We start from the raw sequence: 19,209 nt of genomic DNA, 5'->3' as shown, positions 1-19,209 counted from the left end.
CCTACACACTTTCGCACAGTGGTCGCTGCAGTCCAGATACTTCCAAACGGCCTGCGGTAAGGCGCCCAGTGCGGGTCGATATTTAGGAGGCTGACACACCCGCCGCACCAATCAACGCTCCGCGGCGCCAGGCAGAGAGCCGCAACGCAACGACCATCATGCCGGGGTATCCATTGCTCGTGGTGTTGAGGCGCGCCAATGAGGCAAAGCGGGCTGGGCTGAAGCGGGAATGCTGCGCAGAGGCTGTGCGGTGCGTTTCGCTGCTCAGCCTTAAGGTGTGATGTAGGCTGGTCTAGGTAGCGCTGACTGAGGCAACCCCTGGTACTACAGTACCTGGTCGAAGGTTTATGCTGTCTCGCACGGAGTCGGGCGGTCAACTGAGCTGCGGTTTTGAATACTGCTTAACATGCTCTATCGGACTGCGGTGTAGGTGCCACGAACAAGAGCTGGAATGTCGCATTTAACGGCCAACGCGTTGCTGCCTGAGGGCGTGGGGGGCCCTTGGGTGCCGGTTCCCGGTGATGAGGTCGAGATCGAGGGCACGCGTAATGAGGTCTCAGTCGCGCTCGATGGATCTGGGAGATCAACGCTGGACACGCGTCGTGCGGCGACCCTGCGAGATGAAGAAGAACGCGAAGGTCTCTTAGGCGTGAGCGCCGCCGCGTCGCGCCGTCAATCCGTGTCATCGATATCGAGCCGATCATCTGCTAGCTATTCAGGCGAAGGTGCGGTTCCAGGAAAGCCAACACCTTGTAGGTTTCGCTGACCGTCTCTCGTGTAGATGCTGATCAAACTGGGCTGACTCTTTGCAAGTAACCTTCGACACAAGCAAAAGCCATGTGCTCACCAAGTGGCTACCATACACGTTACGGCGATCTTATCTGGCTCCATTGGGTCTCTCAGCGCTCATTCTGGCTATAACTTTAGCGATACTATGTGTCTACTCTTTACGTCACGATGGCATCGGGAAAGAAGACGGCTCTGTGGGTCTTTTCGTTGCGAGACGTTACATACCGACCATCATCGCGGTTCTGTTCACCTTGGCTCTTACTATGATAGCTGAGGATGTCAAAAGAACCGAGGCGTTCGCACGCATGGCCAGTCCCCAGCCGGTCACAGCAAGCCACACTCTATTCTATTTACCCCAAGTGTGGTGGAAGAGTGTGTTCCAAGGACTTTCACGAAAAAGGAGTGGCGGTCACAGACGCTGGGTCTTGAGCATGTCCTCTCTAGCAGCAGGCATCAGCGTTCTTGTGATCTCTACTCTCTCTTCTTCGGTCTTTGTCACAAAAGAGGTACTGCTCCGCACGGAAAGCCAGCTTCAACAACACACAAGTCATCAAGACGGCTCAATTCCCCTTCTTCCGAGACGCGACACCTATACGCGTACAATAAGTGGTTTTCTATATAATGCATCCACATCTTTGTGGATATCGGACTCGCACGTCATTCTTCCATTCTTGACACCAGGCCAAGGCACTGCTCGTCAACCTCCCCAAGATGGGACGTGGGAAGCGGAAACAATAGTGCTTAAGTTCGGATCTACATGCACACCAATGGCACTGGCCGAGAAGGCTGACCTCAACATTACTTTCGTAGCCGAAGACGATTCCTCGACAGGACGCAACGCTACTTTCCAGAAAGAGTCCAGAGGTCTCAAGCTTCGATCTGAGGATGGTTGTGAGGTGCAGCTTCAGACTCCTATTGCTCCTTCCTCTAGAGAAAATGGGGCCATCATAATTGACCAACCCATTGGGCCATTCTTCAGTGACAGTTTGACTTTGGATGGAGGGATGATATGGACAAATCTGTCCTCATCATACATCTCATGGCAGAGTCTGATAGAAGAGCACGGCCGAAGCCCACCAATTGATTCCGGAGGGAAGTCAGTCCAAGATCAATGGAGGCGAACATTCATATACGGAATTTCACAGCAGTGTCTAGGGCGAGACCTCCTATTTGTCTCACCTGCATGGTTCGGTGATCTTACAGTCAGATACAAGCCCTCGCTAGCCGACTACTGGAAGAATCTTACCGTCCGTGCAGAACTCTGTACTCCGACATACTCGATGGCCACTATCCCAGTGACAGCAGTCATCGGCAATGCCACGTCGCGGGTGTTCTTCGATGAAGCAGAATTCTTACGAAACCAGCAGCCTTTGCCAACAGGCATGATCGATTTAGACCGTTTGAATGAGCTCGCATTTGGTAAAACATGGCAAAAGTACCTTTCAGTGCCAGGAGGAGTCAGTGGGATACAAGGGTTCGAGGGCCCATCAGTGCTGCTTGCTAAGACCTACTCTCTCGTGCTGGAAAACTTGTTGCACAACGCTACGCTACCAGAGCGTGCCAGCAGATTGAGATCTCGCTTCTTCACTGAGCTCATATCCTCTTCGGTACTAGATGCAGACATTCCAGTCTTGAAGGACATTTCTGCGAAAAGCATCAGAGCAGAGACTCGCATTGTCGTTGTTCCGGGAGTGAGCATCACGCTTGCGATACTGTTATTCTTGGCGGCGTGCTACTCCTTTGCTATGCTCTGGTTTGTTTCAGGACACCGCAGACCTCTCGATCTTGACTCAGATCCTGGCGCTTTAGCTGGTATTGTGCCGCTTACGGACGTTTCGTCCTCGCTTACGGCTTGCCTGAGAACCTGGACGGCTTACGATCGCACAGAGATACAGGCCAAGGTCGGAACTCAGGTAGTCGCTGTGTACGATGGCACACTCCGACAACAGGGATTAGACCATGGACACGGGATAAGCAGCACTCCCTCCGCTTCCATCGCAGAACGAAGATTCTGGCAGCCCAAAAGCCAAGTCGGAAAACATCCAAAAACCGACTGGAGACCCTCGATGCTTCACAAAGTATGGCTTGCATGCCTACTTCTTAGCATCGTAGCTATTGCGATAGCTTTGCTAATCTTGAACGATTTTGCCAGCAAAGACGCCCTTTTCCAGACAGCATTCGTTCAGCAAATCAGCTTCAATGCTTTCCATGCTACTTTCTCACCACATGCCATCGTTGCCACTCTCATCGCTGTTATAGTGGGGCTATGCTGGGACAGTATCGACAAGTCAATGCGGACCCTCCAGCCCTATCTGGCGCTGTCGAAAGGACCTTTGGAGCCTTCTCATGGCCTTTCAGTGTCATATCAGTCTTCGTACTGGTTGTGGGCGGCGGTCAGATCTGCAAGAGTCAAACACTGGTTGCTGTGTCTTGTCACGGTCGGATCCACCTTGTCACAGATTCGTAAGTGTGTCCTACGGGTTTCAGGTTGACAAAGCTAACTTGATAGTGGTCATTGCTATGGCGGCGATCTTCGAACGACACACAGTCATACACAAGCTGTCCACAGACTCCAATAGCCTTATGACAACCCGTCTAGTCAGGGCAAGACAGGAGCCTTTCGAATTCAGTTCTGGTCTTGGTAGTCGTCCATTCTATTTGAATGACGGGCTGCTTGGAACCTCCGAAACAGATTGGCTGTACAATGCGCTGGATGACATCACTCTCGGCACAACTCCACTCTCGTGGGCCAAGGATGAATGGGTGTTTACGCCTGTGAACGTTACAAATCAAGACGATCGGAAGATGCTATATATCGCGTCTAGCACACAAAGCGAGGCTATTGATGGGTACGTCACGTCGGCCTTGAATGTGTCCCTCACCACCTCAGCATTACGAGGCAGACTCGAATGCGAAGCAGTCAACATGGCTGGACTTGATTGGTTGGATGATGTGAAAGATGTATACCCAAACAGATTCAACAAATCTGTGACTGGTCATGTTCTTCCTCTGACGCTTTCCGCCGGCTCACAGTTCGCTGCACCCGTTTTCAGCGTACCACGGCGAATGGCATGCTGCACAAACGACGGTAGCAAAGAATCTCCATCTATCATTGCTTACTGGTCTAGTAATAACTCTATCCACGACACGCGGCCTATCGGTGTCGGCGACCAAGCCATCAATCCCGACGACGCTGCTGATATTGTGGTGCCTAGCGGATGGTCCAGGACTTTTGCTATCAAATGGATCGTTGGCCTAGCAGCGTCTACCCTGATACCTGGAAGCGATCCGAACCACGTCTCAGCTACCTATGGAAATGGAAACGAAAGCGTTCTGTACTTTCCCGAGGAACCGCAAATGTCGACTTTGAAGTGCAATCCTGTCATTGAGCAGGCCAATGCTAGCATCACGTTGGCGCGAGACTCGGCTCAGATCCTCCATTACGAGCTTCTTGAGCCTCCGTATCAAGCAACCGGTGCATGGGACTACGCATACGATGTTATGTATCGAACTCCTAGGTCGAATGATTCAGAGGGCAACGTTAGGTAAGCACCCTACCTGATCTGAACGGATTAATGAATGAGACTGACAATTCCCAGCTTTGGAGCTTATTTCATCTCTCAGCTGTTGACAGCGCCCAGCATCATCCAGCCTGCCTACTCAACAAGCACGATGGTCTACAATCAAACCATCGAAAACCTCGGTGCGGAGCGATTTACTTTGCGCGACACCGACAAGGGAACAAACATGGATTACATGTCCTATGCCAATTACGTTCTTGCGAACAAAGACGCCACGGCACTCCTCAACACTACTGCGCTGCAAAAGTACTCCGAGCAGACGTTCCAAACTTTCTTCAAACATTTTGCTGCCTCTGCAAACTGGACTTATAACTCGTACTCGTTATCGAGAGCCGCATACGAGGTTGATGGCTCAACCGAGGAGTTCAATGGTACCATTACGCAACGAATCGAAGCCCTCAGCATGAACAAAGTGGCAACATGGCTCTCACTGTCCATCTTGTTCCTGCTCACGGTCATACTAGTTGTACTAATTGTAGCGCTTCAGACTGTCTATCCGCGCACATCAATGAGGCGGCATGTAGAGTGCCTGGCAGATGTCCTTGCAATGGTAGCTGGGAGTGACGAGTTGGTCAGACTGGTAAATGAGATTGGAGTGGAGGGCATGGAGAAAGCTGGGATCAAGACAAGACTCGGCTGGTTCAGGGACAAGAGAGGTGTTATCAGGTGGGGCGTAGAAGTGGTGAACGAGAACGTGGAATGGGTAGAAGGGCCTGCCGAAGCAGGATAGAATAGGCAGGTCCCAAACACCGTCCAACATGCAAGATAGAAGTGTGCCACGTGCGCATTAAACGATCTAAATTATCCGCCCCACATTTCTTCCTCTTGCACATGGCGCCATAGCCATGGCAGCACTGTACACATCCCACCCCCAAAGCTCGACTTACGCCACACCCAAGCACACCACCATGCCAATCCAACACGACTTCCAACTGCCTGCCGCCGCGCAAGACCTCCCGCTCGCCAACGACGCAACCTCGGAACTCTTCCTCTGCTTCATCTCCTCCACAGACCCCACAACAAACCAGCCATGGTGTCCTGACGTGCGCGCCGCGCTGCCGCGCCTGGAGAAGGTATTTGCGGGCGCTGATGCCCCGGGGCTGGCGTACGTGCATGTTGGACAGAAACCTGAGTATGTGCTATGATCGCGTGCGTGGGAAGGCAAGTGACAGAGTTGCTGACTTATTGAAGATGGAAAGACCTAGAGAATGTGTACAGGAAGAAGTGGAATGTTAAGGCGCTGCCGCAGTTGGTTAGGTATCAGAGGGTTGGAGGCGAGGTGAGGAAGGTGGGGAGCTTGGTGGAGAATGACGTTAATGATGATGCGAAGCTGCTTGATTTCGTTACAAAGTGAAGGGAGGCGGGTGGCTGTCTAGTTTGGAGGGAGAATCTTTGAGGAAGTGAACAAGTGGGACGCCATCAGTAGTGTACTGAAGACGTGATTGGCAGAGGGGTGGAAGTGAGGATTGAGAAGAGGTATGGGATCGTGTAAAGCACTGCTTAGCCCCTGACATATCCATGATGAGCACGCTCTTGCTGTTCTACTCAGCGGTCCCCGCGATTGATAATGGGATGGGGAAGTGTTCTCGATCAAAATGTAAAGTTTCCCCACAATCCGGTATACCACTTCGGGATAGCGCCATCTGTCGATTGTGCCGAGGTCGCGGTGATACACGCCGGTGGCGCTTCTCCGCATACAAGCTGTTCTCCCTTGCACTTCGCACGTCTCGTCGGAAGAGAGCTCTCATAACATTCACGGGGCTCGGAAGTTGTTAGATCTTCAACAATATAGCTGAACATCCTCCAATTGAGCTCATACGCAGCTCTCCCTCATAAACACCCCGCATTGTCTCCAGCTCCACCAAGACAAGATGACGCTATCAACCGCTATCCGCATAGCACCCTCACGCGCTGCGCGTGCTGTAAATCTGCTTCGAACCGTTCAATTCACTCATCCGTCGTCGTGTCCATGCCACGCCAACCCAAACTACCACAACCAGACACCCTCAACCATCCACCAGGCTCGCCGGCACCTCGCAACGCCTGTTGACTACTCGCAGCAGAAAGAATATGCCTTCGAGATGGCCGCTTCGAGTATACGCTTCGGCCCCGGGTGCACGAAAGAGGTGGGCATGGACTTCAAGAACATGGGATCAAAGCGTGTCATGGTCGTAACAGACCAAAATGTACGGAAGCTGGACGCCATGAAGCAGGTCGTTGAGGGCTTGACAAGAGAGGGGGTGGAGTTCGAGGTCTACGATAAAGTCAGGGTTGAGCCGAAGGACAGCAGTATCAAGGAGGCTATTGAGTTTGCGAAACCCTGGAAGCCGGACGCTTTCCTGGCGGTAGGCGGCGGAAGTGTGATTGACACGGCGAAGTTGATGAATCTCTACACTACGTTCCCTGGTAAGATAGCCTCTAACCGACACGATACGTTAAGCAATGTACTAACCTACCTCAGAGGCTGACTTCCTTGATTTTGTCAACGCTCCTCTCGGCAAGGGTCTTCCCATCCCATCTAAGCTGTTTCCCCTTGTTGCAGTACCCACGACTGCAGGAACAGGCTCCGAAACTACTGGTACTGCCATCTTCGATCTCGTCTCAAAGCGGGCAAAGACTGGTATTGCTCACCGCAATCTCAAGCCTACCCTCGGCATAGTCGATCCCCTGAACACACGCACAATGCCTAGCGCAGTCCACGCATCTTCAGGCCTCGATGTGCTCTGCCACTCGCTCGAATCATGGACCGCCATTCCATACTACGAACGTACACCGCGCCCACAGAACCCACTACAGCGCCCTGCATACCAAGGTGCCAACCCCATCTCCGACATTTTCTCGCTGCAAGCCCTGCGCGACACAGTCAAGTACCTACCTCGCGCCGTCAAAGACCCAGATGACCACGAGGCACAAAGCCAGATGCTGCTTGCGGCGACACTCGCGGGTGTAGGCTTCGGTAACGCAGGCGTGCATCTGTGCCACGGCATGTCGTACCCCATCTCAGGCCAGAATCCGGGCTACAAGCACGCGGGCTACGAAGTCGACCATACCATCATCCCGCACGGCGTCTCGGTCGCCGTTACCGCGCCAGCTGTGTTCAAGTTCACGGGCGCGTCGAACCCTGAGCGGCATTTGGCTGCTGCGGAGGCGTTCGGTGTGGACATCTCGAATGTGAAGAAGGAAAGTGCTGGTGAGGTGCTTGGTGAGGCGTTGGCGGAGTTCTTGCTCAAGTTGGGTGATCAGCCACGTGGTCTGAAGGATCTAGGGTTCAAGAAGGAGCACATCGATGGGCTGGTGGAAGGCACGATTCCGCAGCAGAGAGTACTGATGCTGGCGCCGCATCTGGAGACTGAATTGGATCATCAGAGGGAGCAGTTGCGAGGGTTGTTTGAGGAGGCATTGGAGTACTGATCACTTCATTAGGCTGATCAACTTGAAAATAACCCGTAATAAACTGTTCGTGATCGCATGATAGTTTGGGTACACCAGTGCATGCTTCGTATAGCGTACAACACTGCCAACATTTAGTATCGACGAATCGCTAAAGCCGCTCTAGAACCGCCACGTAACGAAGGAGCGATATTGCTGACAAGGTTGGGACAAAGGTTACTTATTGGTACAGCCGTAGCGCTTGACGCTTAGCTTCACTAGCTCTGTTCTTACCGCGGACGTTCTTTCCGTTTCCTGCCGTTGACTGCCTCACTGCATCCTTCTGCTCGGTCTTATGCGTTGCCCAGCTACCACAGCCTATCGATCTTGCCAGAGGGGGCGGAGCTATGATCGCTGACAATAGCGCGAGCCTCCTTGCTTTACTGCACAGTATTCACGTTGTGAAGCGCTGAAGGCTTCCAACTAGTTGTTTAGTTTTACAATAAGAACAAGCCGCAGGGAATTAACTTCGTGAACAACCACTCATAGGGCTGTCCACTTCAGTAAATATGGTAGGCTACCAACGCGAATATTACGGCACCTGTTTGAGGGTGGTCTTGGTCTAGCCCTAAGCTGCAGTGTCGCTACCAGTGTAAATATTAACGCACCAGTCTTGGAGCAGGCCGCGCAGATTGCCAACTACCAGTAGGTACGTGACTTGGTCAAACCCAAGCTGCAGCGTTGAGGCGCAGCTGATCCACAACGGCCCTTCTCTTTCAAGTACGACAGCAAGGCAACAAGGCTCAAAAAGAGGGTGCACTCACATTGACGCATCGCGGAATCGCCAGCTGAAATATAGACGACCCACTCAGCCGCCGAATGCGCGGGCCGTTCGGGCTCTGAACCGACGATAGCTCGTGACATGCAATGCATACGCGCCAGTTCGACTAACCACCAATCTTCTTGCAGAGATCAAGAATCACGGCATAACCTCTCGCCCTTCGGGCTAGGATGCATGAGCCTTTTGGCCTAATACCCTACCGTTCCCGGCAACATAATACCAGGCTTGCGGCGCGCGAATCAGAGATTGAGTTTACGCGCTGGGCATTGACAGCGCGCGCGCGCAATAGCAGCGGAGCACATTAGGCTAACCGGAAATCAGGCGCGCCTCCGACCCCTGACACTTGCGAGCGGTGCCCATATCCAGGATAGTGACTGGCGGATCTGTTCTTTACTTTATCGTCATCACCCTTGGCTCACAACCCACCCCACACTTGGCCGCGCTCAAGTTTACACGACTGCCCTCTGATTGGCAGTCTTCCGCGCTCGCAGCCCCATGCAAGTAGGCCCGAAACTGAGACGCGGATTTGAAGAACGCGTGATGAGAACCAGGACAACGGTAGCGACAACAACAACACGACAAACACCCTTGTTCATTCGCATTCGGCTCGGTGTCATCCTGATGCCGACCGCAACTGAGAGGCAACAAGGACGTGTGTTGTTCATTTTCTCGGCGCCTGAAGATGGTGCAGGCGTTGCGAACGGGCCACTTGCTCTTGCAACTAAGCGCCCTCGCGGCTATGTATGAAGGCACTGGAATGCACCGCGGCTGAGATGACTTGAACTGATCACCCGTCAGACTACGCCGCATTGAGAGTCCTAGGGGTGGGTCGGCTGAGCCCGCCCCTCCATTGAAGACCAGCGCGCTCCCGTCTTTACTTTCTAAGCCTTGTTGACCCGGAATGCTTTTGGCGTTGGTACGCTCTGTGTGCTTACTTCCTCGAAGTTCTCGTCGTTCCTGCCTTTAACTCACTTTCTGTCTTTTGAGTATTAGTTACGATTGCAGCGGCCATGAGCATCCAGCTACGCATACCGTCGCTACAGGAACGTCGGCCAACCTTTCAAAGCAAGTCGCGTAGCCTGATCAGGGCTTCATCACCACCGCGGTCCCCTGCTCTACAAGGAGACATATGCGAGGCTATCGAATCAGATGGGCGACCATGTCACAAGCCACTGCAGTCCGAGGACGATGTGTGGTGTCTAAGGCATGCGCAGGATCTTAAGGATATGAACATGGCATGGGACAAATTCCAGAAAGAGGCAGAGAAGATAGAGGTCAAAGATCCTTCAACGGCGAAACAAAAGATGCAGAAGCTGCAGTTAGCCATGAACTTGCGCCGACGATTACGGGAAAGATTCCATACCCGCGGTGTGGATACACCGGACTACACCAAATGGATTGCCAAGGTCGAGAGCGACACTAGACAGCTCGCTGATGCATTGTTGAGTATGTTGCATCGTTCTGAATACTCGAAGCCCCACTGCAAACGCTTTCATAGCCAGCGTATGGAGGGATGTGTTTGCGACGCAGCACGGCTACCTATGAGCTTAGAACTCGATTTGTTACTAACGCGCTGCAGTGTCGAACATGAAGGACCGACGTCCAACGCCTGAGACCCCTAAGTCAGCTACGCCATACCCAGACACTGCGCAGTTTGAGAAGATCTTGGTGCTTCAATCCCCACTTAGCCCCAGAATACCCATGAGCTCGCTCCAAAGTATGCCCGACGATGGGAGCATCAGAATTCTCAAACAATTTCAAACGGACTTGTGTAACGACGCTATCAATCGCCTCTACAGTATCGTTCCGGATCTCGATGATCGGCCGCTGCGTAGAAATGACACACCCAATGGTGATCAAATCGATCTTGGAGTGGAAATTGTAAGGGCATGGTTCCGAATTATGGTTCTGAACGATAGCGAAGCAGAAGTGCTCGAGCATGCGAGCAGGTCGAGATGCATCGATGAATTCCTCGCTGGCTGCCAGGCTAGCCATCTTGAGATGTACTGCGACTATTTCGAAAATGCATGGCGACCTCAGGCGGTACAATATCTGCGTGTAGCCATTTGTGCACAGACATTGGCTGGAGGCGACATCAAATCGATTCGTCTTCTTGGCGGCGTGATCCCCAGCTCCACAGAAGGTCTCCGTATGACCAAGCCTGCCTGGGACATACTGTATGTATTACCGCCCTACTGCAATGCATCGATCTAATCAGACCGTAGTTACCGGTGGTTTCCTACTCTTCTTACACCCTGGACCGTCGCAAGCATCTGCTCTAACTTCGAAGACTACACTACCATTTGCAAGCTCTTGATGCTTGGTATGTACAACGAGCACTGGTCCGACCCAGGGAGTATACTGAATGAGTGTTCTGTCGGCGTTTATCTCGGCTTCGTGCCGACAAGCAAGGGAGACTTTTCGTCGAGTCTCCAGTTGAAGGAAGAGACAAAAGCTTACGTCCACGTCGAGTCAAGGAACTACCTCTGTGGTCAGATGGCGATGGGTGACCCTTTCACGCGAGATTTCCTAGAAGAGTTGCGCAAACGGACCAATCGGCTGCATCTCGTCGTCTATGAGGGCACCAGTGCGGAAGCTACTGTGCACCCTACGGAGCCTGAATTGTTCATCAATCGTTATAGGTCTGCTTCAACGCGCGAAGGCCTTCATGATGCGACATGGACCACCCTCATGACTCTGGAGGACATCAAAAACCAATTGCGACTGCGAAAGACTTCGATGTACGACCCTATTGTTGTTGATTCCTGGCAGTTTATCATCATCGACCGTGAAGTCGGTCAACCGTTCGAACTTCTGGACATTGTTCAAGACACCCTACTGATGCTGGTTGGGGATCCTTCCCCTCGATCCATTGCGAAACGTGTCATCCGGAGTGTCATTCCGCCTTCCGTTCAAGAGATCTTCTTGGAAGAGATGATCATTGAATGCTCACCCGAGCTTCGTTACTCACCGCCTCATGACGTTCAGTACGATGGTAATCGTTTCAGATGTTACAACCCGGACCCGAACCTGATCGCACACCGTCAAAGGGAGCTTGCATCTGAGAAGCTTACGCGTAACGAGAACCGTTTCATCCGACGACTTGTCGAGGACATGGAGCGACTGGGCATTATTTCGCTCGCTCAAGACTGGGAGGAGCCGCAGTCTCAACCGGTGATCGTGCAAGGCTCAGATGGCGCGCTCGACTTATACTTCCCTTACGAACACGCTGAAACGACTGTCGACGGTCAGAGAGCGGCTTCGTTGCCTTTTCCACCTAACAACTCGCTGGAAGACTTTGCGAGGTCATGGAAACAACAACATCCAGATGGCATCATGGCAAAGGGCTCCATTCAAACGCATTATTGTGCATGGCCTATGCCTACGATGCGAAGTCTTGGTAACATAGGGTCGAACTTTGCTACTCCAGAAGGGCACATCTATCACTGGAACGCGATGCGTAAGTAAATTTATCAACCTGATTGGTCCATATTCTAACTATAGGTCATAGCGTTCGATCGACCCTGGTCTGCCCACGCCTGGCAGTACTACATCCAACACCACATCAACAACAAACATACATTCGTCTATTTCTATCTCTCTACCTTCATCATTTGCGCGACAGGTGCAGAGGATGCGGAGCTTAAGTCCACGGAGCTACTAGAAGTTACGGAAGACCATGGCTGGCGAATCACGATACCCAAGATCAAGAGCTGGAAGTCCGAAGTCGAAGATCTGAAGCTTGATGTATTATATAGCGGCATAGGCCCTGCTGAGGATCTCTGAACCATTGACCTTTCTTCTTTTTGGCAATCTCAGCTTAGCATGTAGCGTCTGCTTTGTGTTTTGATACCCTCCTAGCTTTAGGCAGAATGGAATATCTGCATTTCATGCACTCAAATCTCGACCGACGACGGCCTCATGGATTTGGCAAAGCAAGATTGTAGCAGTCGGAACAGGCGAGGCTGTTCTATTATTAGCCAATGATGGACCGTATTCAATCTCATTCGGGCCTGGTGGCATCGGAAACGGGAAGGCTAGATCAAAATGAAGGTGAGTAAGCAAAATCAACAACATGATCAATGATTAGGCAAATTGTTGGTCATGATACGCGCCTCCTACTCATTGCTATATCTAGCCTCTGAAGTAACTTTTCCAACATCTCAAACCACCGCTACACGTACCCATCACCATGTCTGACGCCAAAGTAGTGAATCAGGAACCTCACCTTGATCCCAAGCTCCAGAAAGAGGCCGAGGTCGAGGAAGAAACAGAGAAACCAGGCCGAAGCATTGCTCTTTTCATGCTTGCCTACTGGCTAGCCTGGTTGGTCTCTGTCATCTCAAAAATCTTCCTTTCAGTGCGAACCCAATTCTTTCCGCGCGCATGGTTCATCGAAAGCCCTATCGTGCGATACATATTTACTCAACACATCGACCACTGGCCTTATGGTGGGTTCTACATCGTGAGTTTCTTCTATCCAGATGCCTGTACCGTATCGACCGATGATGACTAACACACCCAGCTCGAGCCATTCTATGTCAAATGGAGTCCCTTAATCACCACCACCTTCATCGTGAGCTCAACTGCTTGCACTATGTTCCAATTCATGTCGATAGGGCGTATGATGCCGTTTGGAACCGATCTCTCGGCTGCTCTTACTGTGCTGTGGATGATCGGGTGCTTGCTGGGAGGGTCATGGGTTGGACTCACGCAATCTGAAAGCGTCATTATTGCGCTCCCATTTGGATGGCTCAGCGCGAAGACAGTTTGGCTTGCATGTTTGAGAAAGGGATGTCACCCAATTAGGATGAGTGCAAGGAGGGCACGCACTGCGTTCAGGGTATCGATGGGCATGTTCTCTGTGGTTTATGTACGGATCTTGGGCACTAGAACTAGCATGGTGGCAATGGTTCTGATCGTAGAGGGCGGTTTGGCTATACGGAGGTGGATTAGACAATGCAGTAACAAGCAAGACATGGAGAAGGGCGATGGAGATGTTGTCATTGGAGAAAAAGCCGTCTAGGCTATGTACGCTGTAGTGGACGCCGGTGCAATGCAAAACAAACAAACAATCTTCTTAAACAACACTCATTGTTTAATGTGCCTTGCCGCATCCGCATCCAGCCTTCTTGAGACCCACCCTCTTGTTCCAGCTCCAGGTCATTCCGGGGTCTTGCGCCATCTTCTTCATCTCCTGGACATCGCCGTCGCTGAAACCCTTGTCGAGTATGCTGAATTCCACGCTCAACCTCGCGTACTTAATAGCCATGAACTTGTTACCGAAGCTGCTGTACACCTCTGCTGCATGTTTGTACGCCGTGGCTTGATAAGCCCAAAGACGCTCCTGATCATACATGCTGACAACGGCCTCGGCCATCTCAGGTGTGGCAGAAGATGATGGAGTCCAGTCATTGAGTTTTCCAACGAGCTCGGCGATCTGTTCCAGCCTGGCATCCGATTCGGCAGTCAGGGACGGGTGTGCTGTGCAAGCCGAGCAGCTGCACTTGAAACCCCAGCTGTTCTCGAGTCGCCTCATACGGTGTTCTCGATTCCTTTCGCTGTCGACATATGAAATGGTAATCTCTTCGCCAGGCTGAATCGTGCGCATCGCATGCACATGGTGTGTCAGAGTTTCCTCGTCCCAGAAATAAGCGGAATTCGGCCGACAGTCATGGTTCATCATAGCAATTTCTGGCATCAACGCGGCGTGCGAGGTATCATCCAATGTGACTTCGAAGTTGTTGGTTGAAATCCTATCGTCGACGGGGTCGCCCTTGAAATGGTCCAAAAGTCCCCAGAACAGCTTTTGAGAGGCCTCGGGCAAAGTCTCCACACCGCGATAGAGTAGATCAAGACGCTCGGACTCAATCAAGTCGTAGGCGCCTGAATTGGTGATCAACAGTGGTGTTGACGCAAAAATTTGGTCGCCACGGAATAACGTTGTGTTTGCGACCAGGCCACGACCTTTGATCGGGAAATCGTGCTGTACAAAAGGCGGATTCGCGTGTTGATTCGAACGGTACAACGAATCTGGATTCTGGAAAGCCTGTTTTTGAAGCAAACTATATGCCAACGGCTCTGTTGTGACTATGAAGATACCGCGACCATTTGCGAAGCTTTGATCGCTGAACAAGCAGTACGCATCCGCAATGTTTTCGTTTGAGAAGCATTCAGGCCAGAAAGTCCATGGGAAGTTTGGTTGTTGCGATGCTGTGAGTCGTGCCTCGGCAAGCGAGGTTGTAATGTTGGATTTGTATGTAATCTCTGAAGGTGCTGTGGCAGCAAGGAGGCATTCGCCATCACGGAGAATCGAATCCGACGGGCATGCATCTTGTAGTAGTGCTTGTTGTGGAACTTGGTTCAGTTTGTCATGGTTGAGAGCTACCGCTGAGCTAAAGAGACCGAAGCTGACTGCGCCTTTCATGTTGAAAGCTAATACAACAATGCTATAGATAATGAGGATGTAGAGAGGTGTGAGAGAGGTCATGTCTGTTGCAGATATCGCAGATTGGAAGTTATAAAGAAGTCAGAGGCCACAAGGGACGCAAGAACTTTGAAAGGTAGATATGAAACGCGAGATTCTGGTGAAGCGCGGGGTGAAACACATCTGCGCGGGAAGCCGTCTCCTATCTCCAGAAAGGGTAGCTTGGAGCTTACATTAGAAACATGATGAGTGTATCAGGCCATCAAACACTCTTGGACACCGAGGTCACTTGAAAAAACATTGCTGTTGTGATAACAACATTTCTGGGAGCCAGAAAGTGTCGAGACGTTCCGTTCCTGCTCTTCAGCCGTCTATCCGCATCCCGACCTGAACATCCGCGTCCCGACCTGAATATCCGCGTCCTAACGCGCCCACTAGCTTCAATGTAGATACATGCGTCAAAGCAAGCGATAATCGCTCTGCCAATCCAAGAAAATATCGCAGATGCTAGTGTGGCTGATGTGAGGTGTAAAGAGTGTGAAGATCAAACACGAAACTAAAACAGTGCCGTCGGCTCCCGACTCCGGCGACCGAAGCAAGTCTAACCGACCAGGCAAATAATGTTACCTAGGCACTTGACCCAATAGATCTCACCAGGAGTACTTTGTCCCGCAAACGCGTTTGACATGGGAACGCTGCAACAGTAGATATGGTTCTAATTCTGGACTCAGGTAAATCTAGACCTCAGCTAACAACAGCGGAATTCGGCCCCTTGAAGTTGTACACATTGTTGCACTTGCTCGCGGCGTCGCTTGCGGAGATAGCACCCTGACCACCATTGCAATTACCACTTGACGGTGAATTGCTGGCACTGCACAGTCCTTGTGATGCCGATGAGATCGATTGCTGACTCTGCAGGACATCTGGTGCTTCTATGATCGTCGCAGCCATGCCGCCAACAAGATGCAGGTCGATGTGACAGTGGAAGAACCACACACCAGGGTTGTCAGCCTTGAAGCGGAGGACAATATAGCCTTCAGCCGGTACCACAGCGCCGTCACGCTTGGAGGGCACAGCGGGCAATGATCCTTCGTTGCCGTTCCAAGATCCAACTCCTTTTGCTACAATCTGGAAAACTGTTGCGAGTCAGTGCCTGCACAAAGGAATCATACAGAGATTAAAAGGTACTGCGACCTTGGAGGATTACTGACCGTGACCATGAAGATGCATGGGATGTGGATATGGGTGGGTGTTTTGTAGATGGATCTGGACGACTTGACCTGACCTGACCACCCACGGATTGACACCGGGGCCGTAAGTCGCAGGGTCAAGAGCTGCGTTGCCAGTTGTGAGTGCAGTGAACAGCGAAGGGACCTTCGCAGGCACCCAAGGTTGAGGCCCGAGGCCTGTGCGTGTGCCGATGCCAGGGTAGAAGGTCTGATTTGTCGCAAGCTCAATCTTGTTGTCAACCGGCGAAAGAAGCTTTTGGCCATCTAGAGGCTTCAAGTTGAAGTCGTCAAAAGTAGCAGCTGGAGCCCAGTTCAAATCAAGGAGATTTTGGACGATACTGAGCAAACTTCCCAGAAGACTTTGCACAATGTTGCCAATGATGGTGATCTGACTTGCCGGTGGAATGTTACTAGTAAGCATATCCGTTGTGAGCTTGACAATATAGTTTGCGTTGGCTGAGAGACCCAGCGAGGCGGACTTTCCTTCCACGACCACACCGTAACTTTGTCCTGCGCAGATGAGAATGGTATCTGCTTGTGTAGATTGAACCTGCACACCATCTGTTTCGACAACATTAAGTTTATAGCCTTCGATATGGAACTGACCGCATGCCAAAGCACCAACGTTGACGATTCTGAGTAGGTATCGCTTGCCAGCAGCGATCTGAATGTTTTGACCTTGCTTCTTGTCGTCAAACAGGATCGAGTCCGGAGACGGTAGATCGCCATTCGTATTACTCGGGCTCATGTAGTCGTTGATAATATCAGGCATCTGTCGGTGATACCTAAACTTGTTGGTCAAATTGTTGCGCGACAAGTTCGGCACACGTACCAGTCAGACATAGAGTATGTCATTTGTGAGTTTATGTTTAGGCTAGACTCCCATGCCTTATCGTGAATGACCATCTTGCCACGGAGACCATCGGGATACTGTCCTTTGTTGTGCGAGTGATACCAGTGTGTTCCTGCCGGGTTGGCGATAAAAGTGTATGTGTACGAGCCCCCAGGTTGAATGGCACATTGTGTGAGCGACACAGGGCCGTCAGACTGAGCTGATCCTTGCTGGAACATCCCATGGAAATGAAGCGATGTGGCTTGATTACCAAGAGAGTTTTTGGCATTTACGATAATAGTGTCGCCTACATCTGCTTCAATCATAGGCACACTATCGTTTTGTGAGCGTGAGTGACGAAGTTGGCAGGTGATGCTTACGGCCACTTGCCATTGATACCAATGACCTGTCTAGAGTAGCCATCTGGGGCGGCCTATCTTGATGAGCACCCACTTATCTATCGTTATCTTGATATAGACTTACCGTAACCCAACCAATGTCGAAGTCATAGGTGACCACCTTTGCAGACGCCAAGGCCGTGCATGCTGCCAGCAAAAGTGTGAAAGAAGCGAGCATTGTGATATGCAAGGTTGGGGGTATTCTGGGGTCGAACGAAGGAGACGTACATGCCATAAAATACTGTTGAGCACGGTAGTCTAAATCGTACAGCTGCCGATGATCCGGACGCCCCATAAAGCCTCATTTGGGCTATGACTACATCTCCTGGACAAGCTTTACGATGTTCCGGGTGTCCATTGCTTGTTCGTGTCGATCTATGCCAGATAATGCTCCGATCAGGAGTATAAATAGAAGCTAGACTGGGAGGGGCATTGCTCTTGAGCCTCAATGTTTACCTGCATGTTGTGGCGTGGGACAATATGCACCCGGAGATCTTCTATTGGTGCGGAGCATGCCAGAAACCAAGGTACCTCGAGTGTTCATGTAGTGATCTGCACCCGGGGATTAAGGGACCGAACTGTAGCGTACGGCTGTCGTTCATCGGTAAACCAAATTAATGGTCTTGGATTTGATACCACCCAGGCCTGGTTCAAACTGCTACGAAGTAACATACCAAGGTACCTGGGAATGCGTTGTTCAGGACACCCATCTGAGTATCGCAAGTCATGTTGTAAGTCATGTTGCGAGCTATGTTGCAAGTCATGTTGCGAACCATGTTGCAAGGCTGTCGTTGAAGTCTGTGCCTGGCAGGCCGCGTCTGGGCGGGGTAGGAGACGCGGAAATGTAGATCACCGCCACCTGCGGCTGTCACGACTAGACCACCCAATCTCAACAAGCCAATAACGGACTCGTTGCGGAGAGCCGAAACTTCGTCCACACACACCTCGCAGCTGAGAGGGAGCGAATACCGGAACTGAGTTTCTAGATTGTGGCTGACGAATGCTTCGAATGGCTTGTTGCCCCGCGCTCGTCAGCTGGATCGCCGTTCTGTTGCCACACACGATGTCTCCGTCGAGTAGCCGCACAATAACTTTACAGTGTCATCGAGGCGGTTACCATCTACAACAGTTCGTCACTTGCTCTTCTTCGACGTGAACTCATGTTCGGCCCACTGCTGACCGTAACGATGGCTGTTCCTGACGTCATCTACGTGAGGATTGACTAGTCCAGCCACGCCGTTACTATTCTGCCTCGAGCTCGGATTTTCCTCCCATTATCGGTTGCACGGCTCATACTGTTATGCCGGTTCGTAGTTATCGGCTTGGGCATCAGAGCCTCGAGTGTGACCCACGTAGGCTCTGGCTATTGGCGTTTGCATCCGAGACTCGTACATCAATCGCTGTGATAGCCAAAGAGCTGTCTGAGATACAGGCTGAACGCTATCGCATGCATTCTTGGCAATATTGAGACGTCCTCGGAGGATCATGATCTTTCGACCTCGCATCAAAGACTCGGGTGGGATCCAACACAGACACGTCCTCGCTCTGATAACACAACCCTGGACCGGAGAGACTGTAGTGCGACTTCTAGGAGCACACTGCAGGACGCAATGGAATGTGATTATCGTAGTTACGGGCCACAGGAAACGACGATAGTGAACTGCTACTGCGGAGATTTAAAGTGTCAGCATGTAAGTGATCGAACGAGAGATTCCTGAGAGATTTGACGAGCCTGATGGTCTC

General features: G+C 51.5%; 7 protein-coding genes across 7 annotated transcripts; 5 read left to right on the top strand and 2 right to left on the bottom strand.

Annotated features, from left to right (window-relative positions):
- Positions 1 to 851: 851 nt before the first annotated feature.
- Positions 852 to 5,100, top strand: C7974DRAFT_312103 (uncharacterized protein; the record flags this gene model as incomplete). Its single annotated transcript, XM_046138343.1, has 4 exons — positions 852 to 3,252; positions 3,299 to 3,916; positions 3,965 to 4,334; positions 4,374 to 5,100. Coding segments are annotated over 4 exons (4,116 nt in total), but the record flags the coding sequence as incomplete, so codon positions are not given.
- Positions 5,101 to 5,183: 83 nt separating this feature from the next.
- On the top strand, positions 5,184 to 5,967 carry C7974DRAFT_393833 (uncharacterized protein). Its single transcript, XM_046141819.1, has 2 exons — positions 5,184 to 5,502; positions 5,562 to 5,967. Exons 1-2 carry the CDS (start codon positions 5,216 to 5,218, stop codon positions 5,722 to 5,724), a joined length of 450 nt encoding a protein of 149 aa, XP_045996865.1. The 5' UTR covers positions 5,184 to 5,215; the 3' UTR covers positions 5,725 to 5,967.
- Positions 5,968 to 6,241: 274 nt separating this feature from the next.
- C7974DRAFT_412921 (NAD-dependent methanol dehydrogenase) lies at positions 6,242 to 7,781 on the top strand (the record flags this gene model as incomplete). The annotated part of the gene is made up of 2 exons (XM_046143689.1): positions 6,242 to 6,776; positions 6,832 to 7,781. The coding sequence occupies 2 exons, from the start codon at positions 6,242 to 6,244 to the stop codon at positions 7,779 to 7,781; spliced, it is 1,485 nt and encodes a 494-aa protein (XP_045996864.1).
- Positions 7,782 to 9,372: 1,591 nt separating this feature from the next.
- Positions 9,373 to 12,817, top strand: C7974DRAFT_393829 (uncharacterized protein). Its single transcript, XM_046141818.1, has 5 exons — positions 9,373 to 10,026; positions 10,160 to 10,757; positions 10,806 to 12,040; positions 12,092 to 12,633; positions 12,792 to 12,817. The coding sequence occupies exons 1-4, from the start codon at positions 9,591 to 9,593 to the stop codon at positions 12,364 to 12,366; spliced, it is 2,544 nt and encodes an 847-aa protein (XP_045996863.1). The 5' UTR covers positions 9,373 to 9,590; the 3' UTR covers positions 12,367 to 12,633; positions 12,792 to 12,817.
- C7974DRAFT_412919 (uncharacterized protein) lies at positions 12,773 to 13,606 on the top strand (the record flags this gene model as incomplete). Its single annotated transcript, XM_046143688.1, has 2 exons — positions 12,773 to 13,045; positions 13,106 to 13,606. 2 exons carry the CDS (start codon positions 12,773 to 12,775, stop codon positions 13,604 to 13,606), a joined length of 774 nt encoding a protein of 257 aa, XP_045996862.1.
- Positions 13,607 to 13,678: 72 nt separating this feature from the next.
- Positions 13,679 to 15,007, bottom strand: C7974DRAFT_311449 (uncharacterized protein; the record flags this gene model as incomplete). Its single annotated transcript, XM_046138311.1, has 1 exon — positions 13,679 to 15,007. The coding sequence occupies one exon, from the start codon at positions 15,005 to 15,007 to the stop codon at positions 13,679 to 13,681; it is 1,329 nt and encodes a 442-aa protein (XP_045996861.1).
- A 744-nt stretch (positions 15,008 to 15,751) lies between these two features.
- Positions 15,752 to 17,644, bottom strand: C7974DRAFT_375979 (laccase-2 precursor; the record flags this gene model as incomplete). The annotated part of the gene is made up of 5 exons (XM_046140247.1): positions 15,752 to 16,143; positions 16,219 to 17,021; positions 17,069 to 17,401; positions 17,449 to 17,501; positions 17,552 to 17,644. 5 exons carry the CDS (start codon positions 17,642 to 17,644, stop codon positions 15,752 to 15,754), a joined length of 1,674 nt encoding a protein of 557 aa, XP_045996860.1.
- Positions 17,645 to 19,209: the final 1,565 nt, after the last annotated feature.

This window comes from Boeremia exigua (assembly GCF_020726555.1).
Source record: "Boeremia exigua strain MPI-SDFR-AT-0100 chromosome Unknown C7974scaffold_6, whole genome shotgun sequence".
Lineage (NCBI taxonomy): Eukaryota > Fungi > Ascomycota > Dothideomycetes > Pleosporales > Didymellaceae > Boeremia > Boeremia exigua.
The sequence above is the reverse complement of the archived record's forward strand: the minus strand, read 5'-3'. Positions and strand labels throughout refer to the sequence as shown.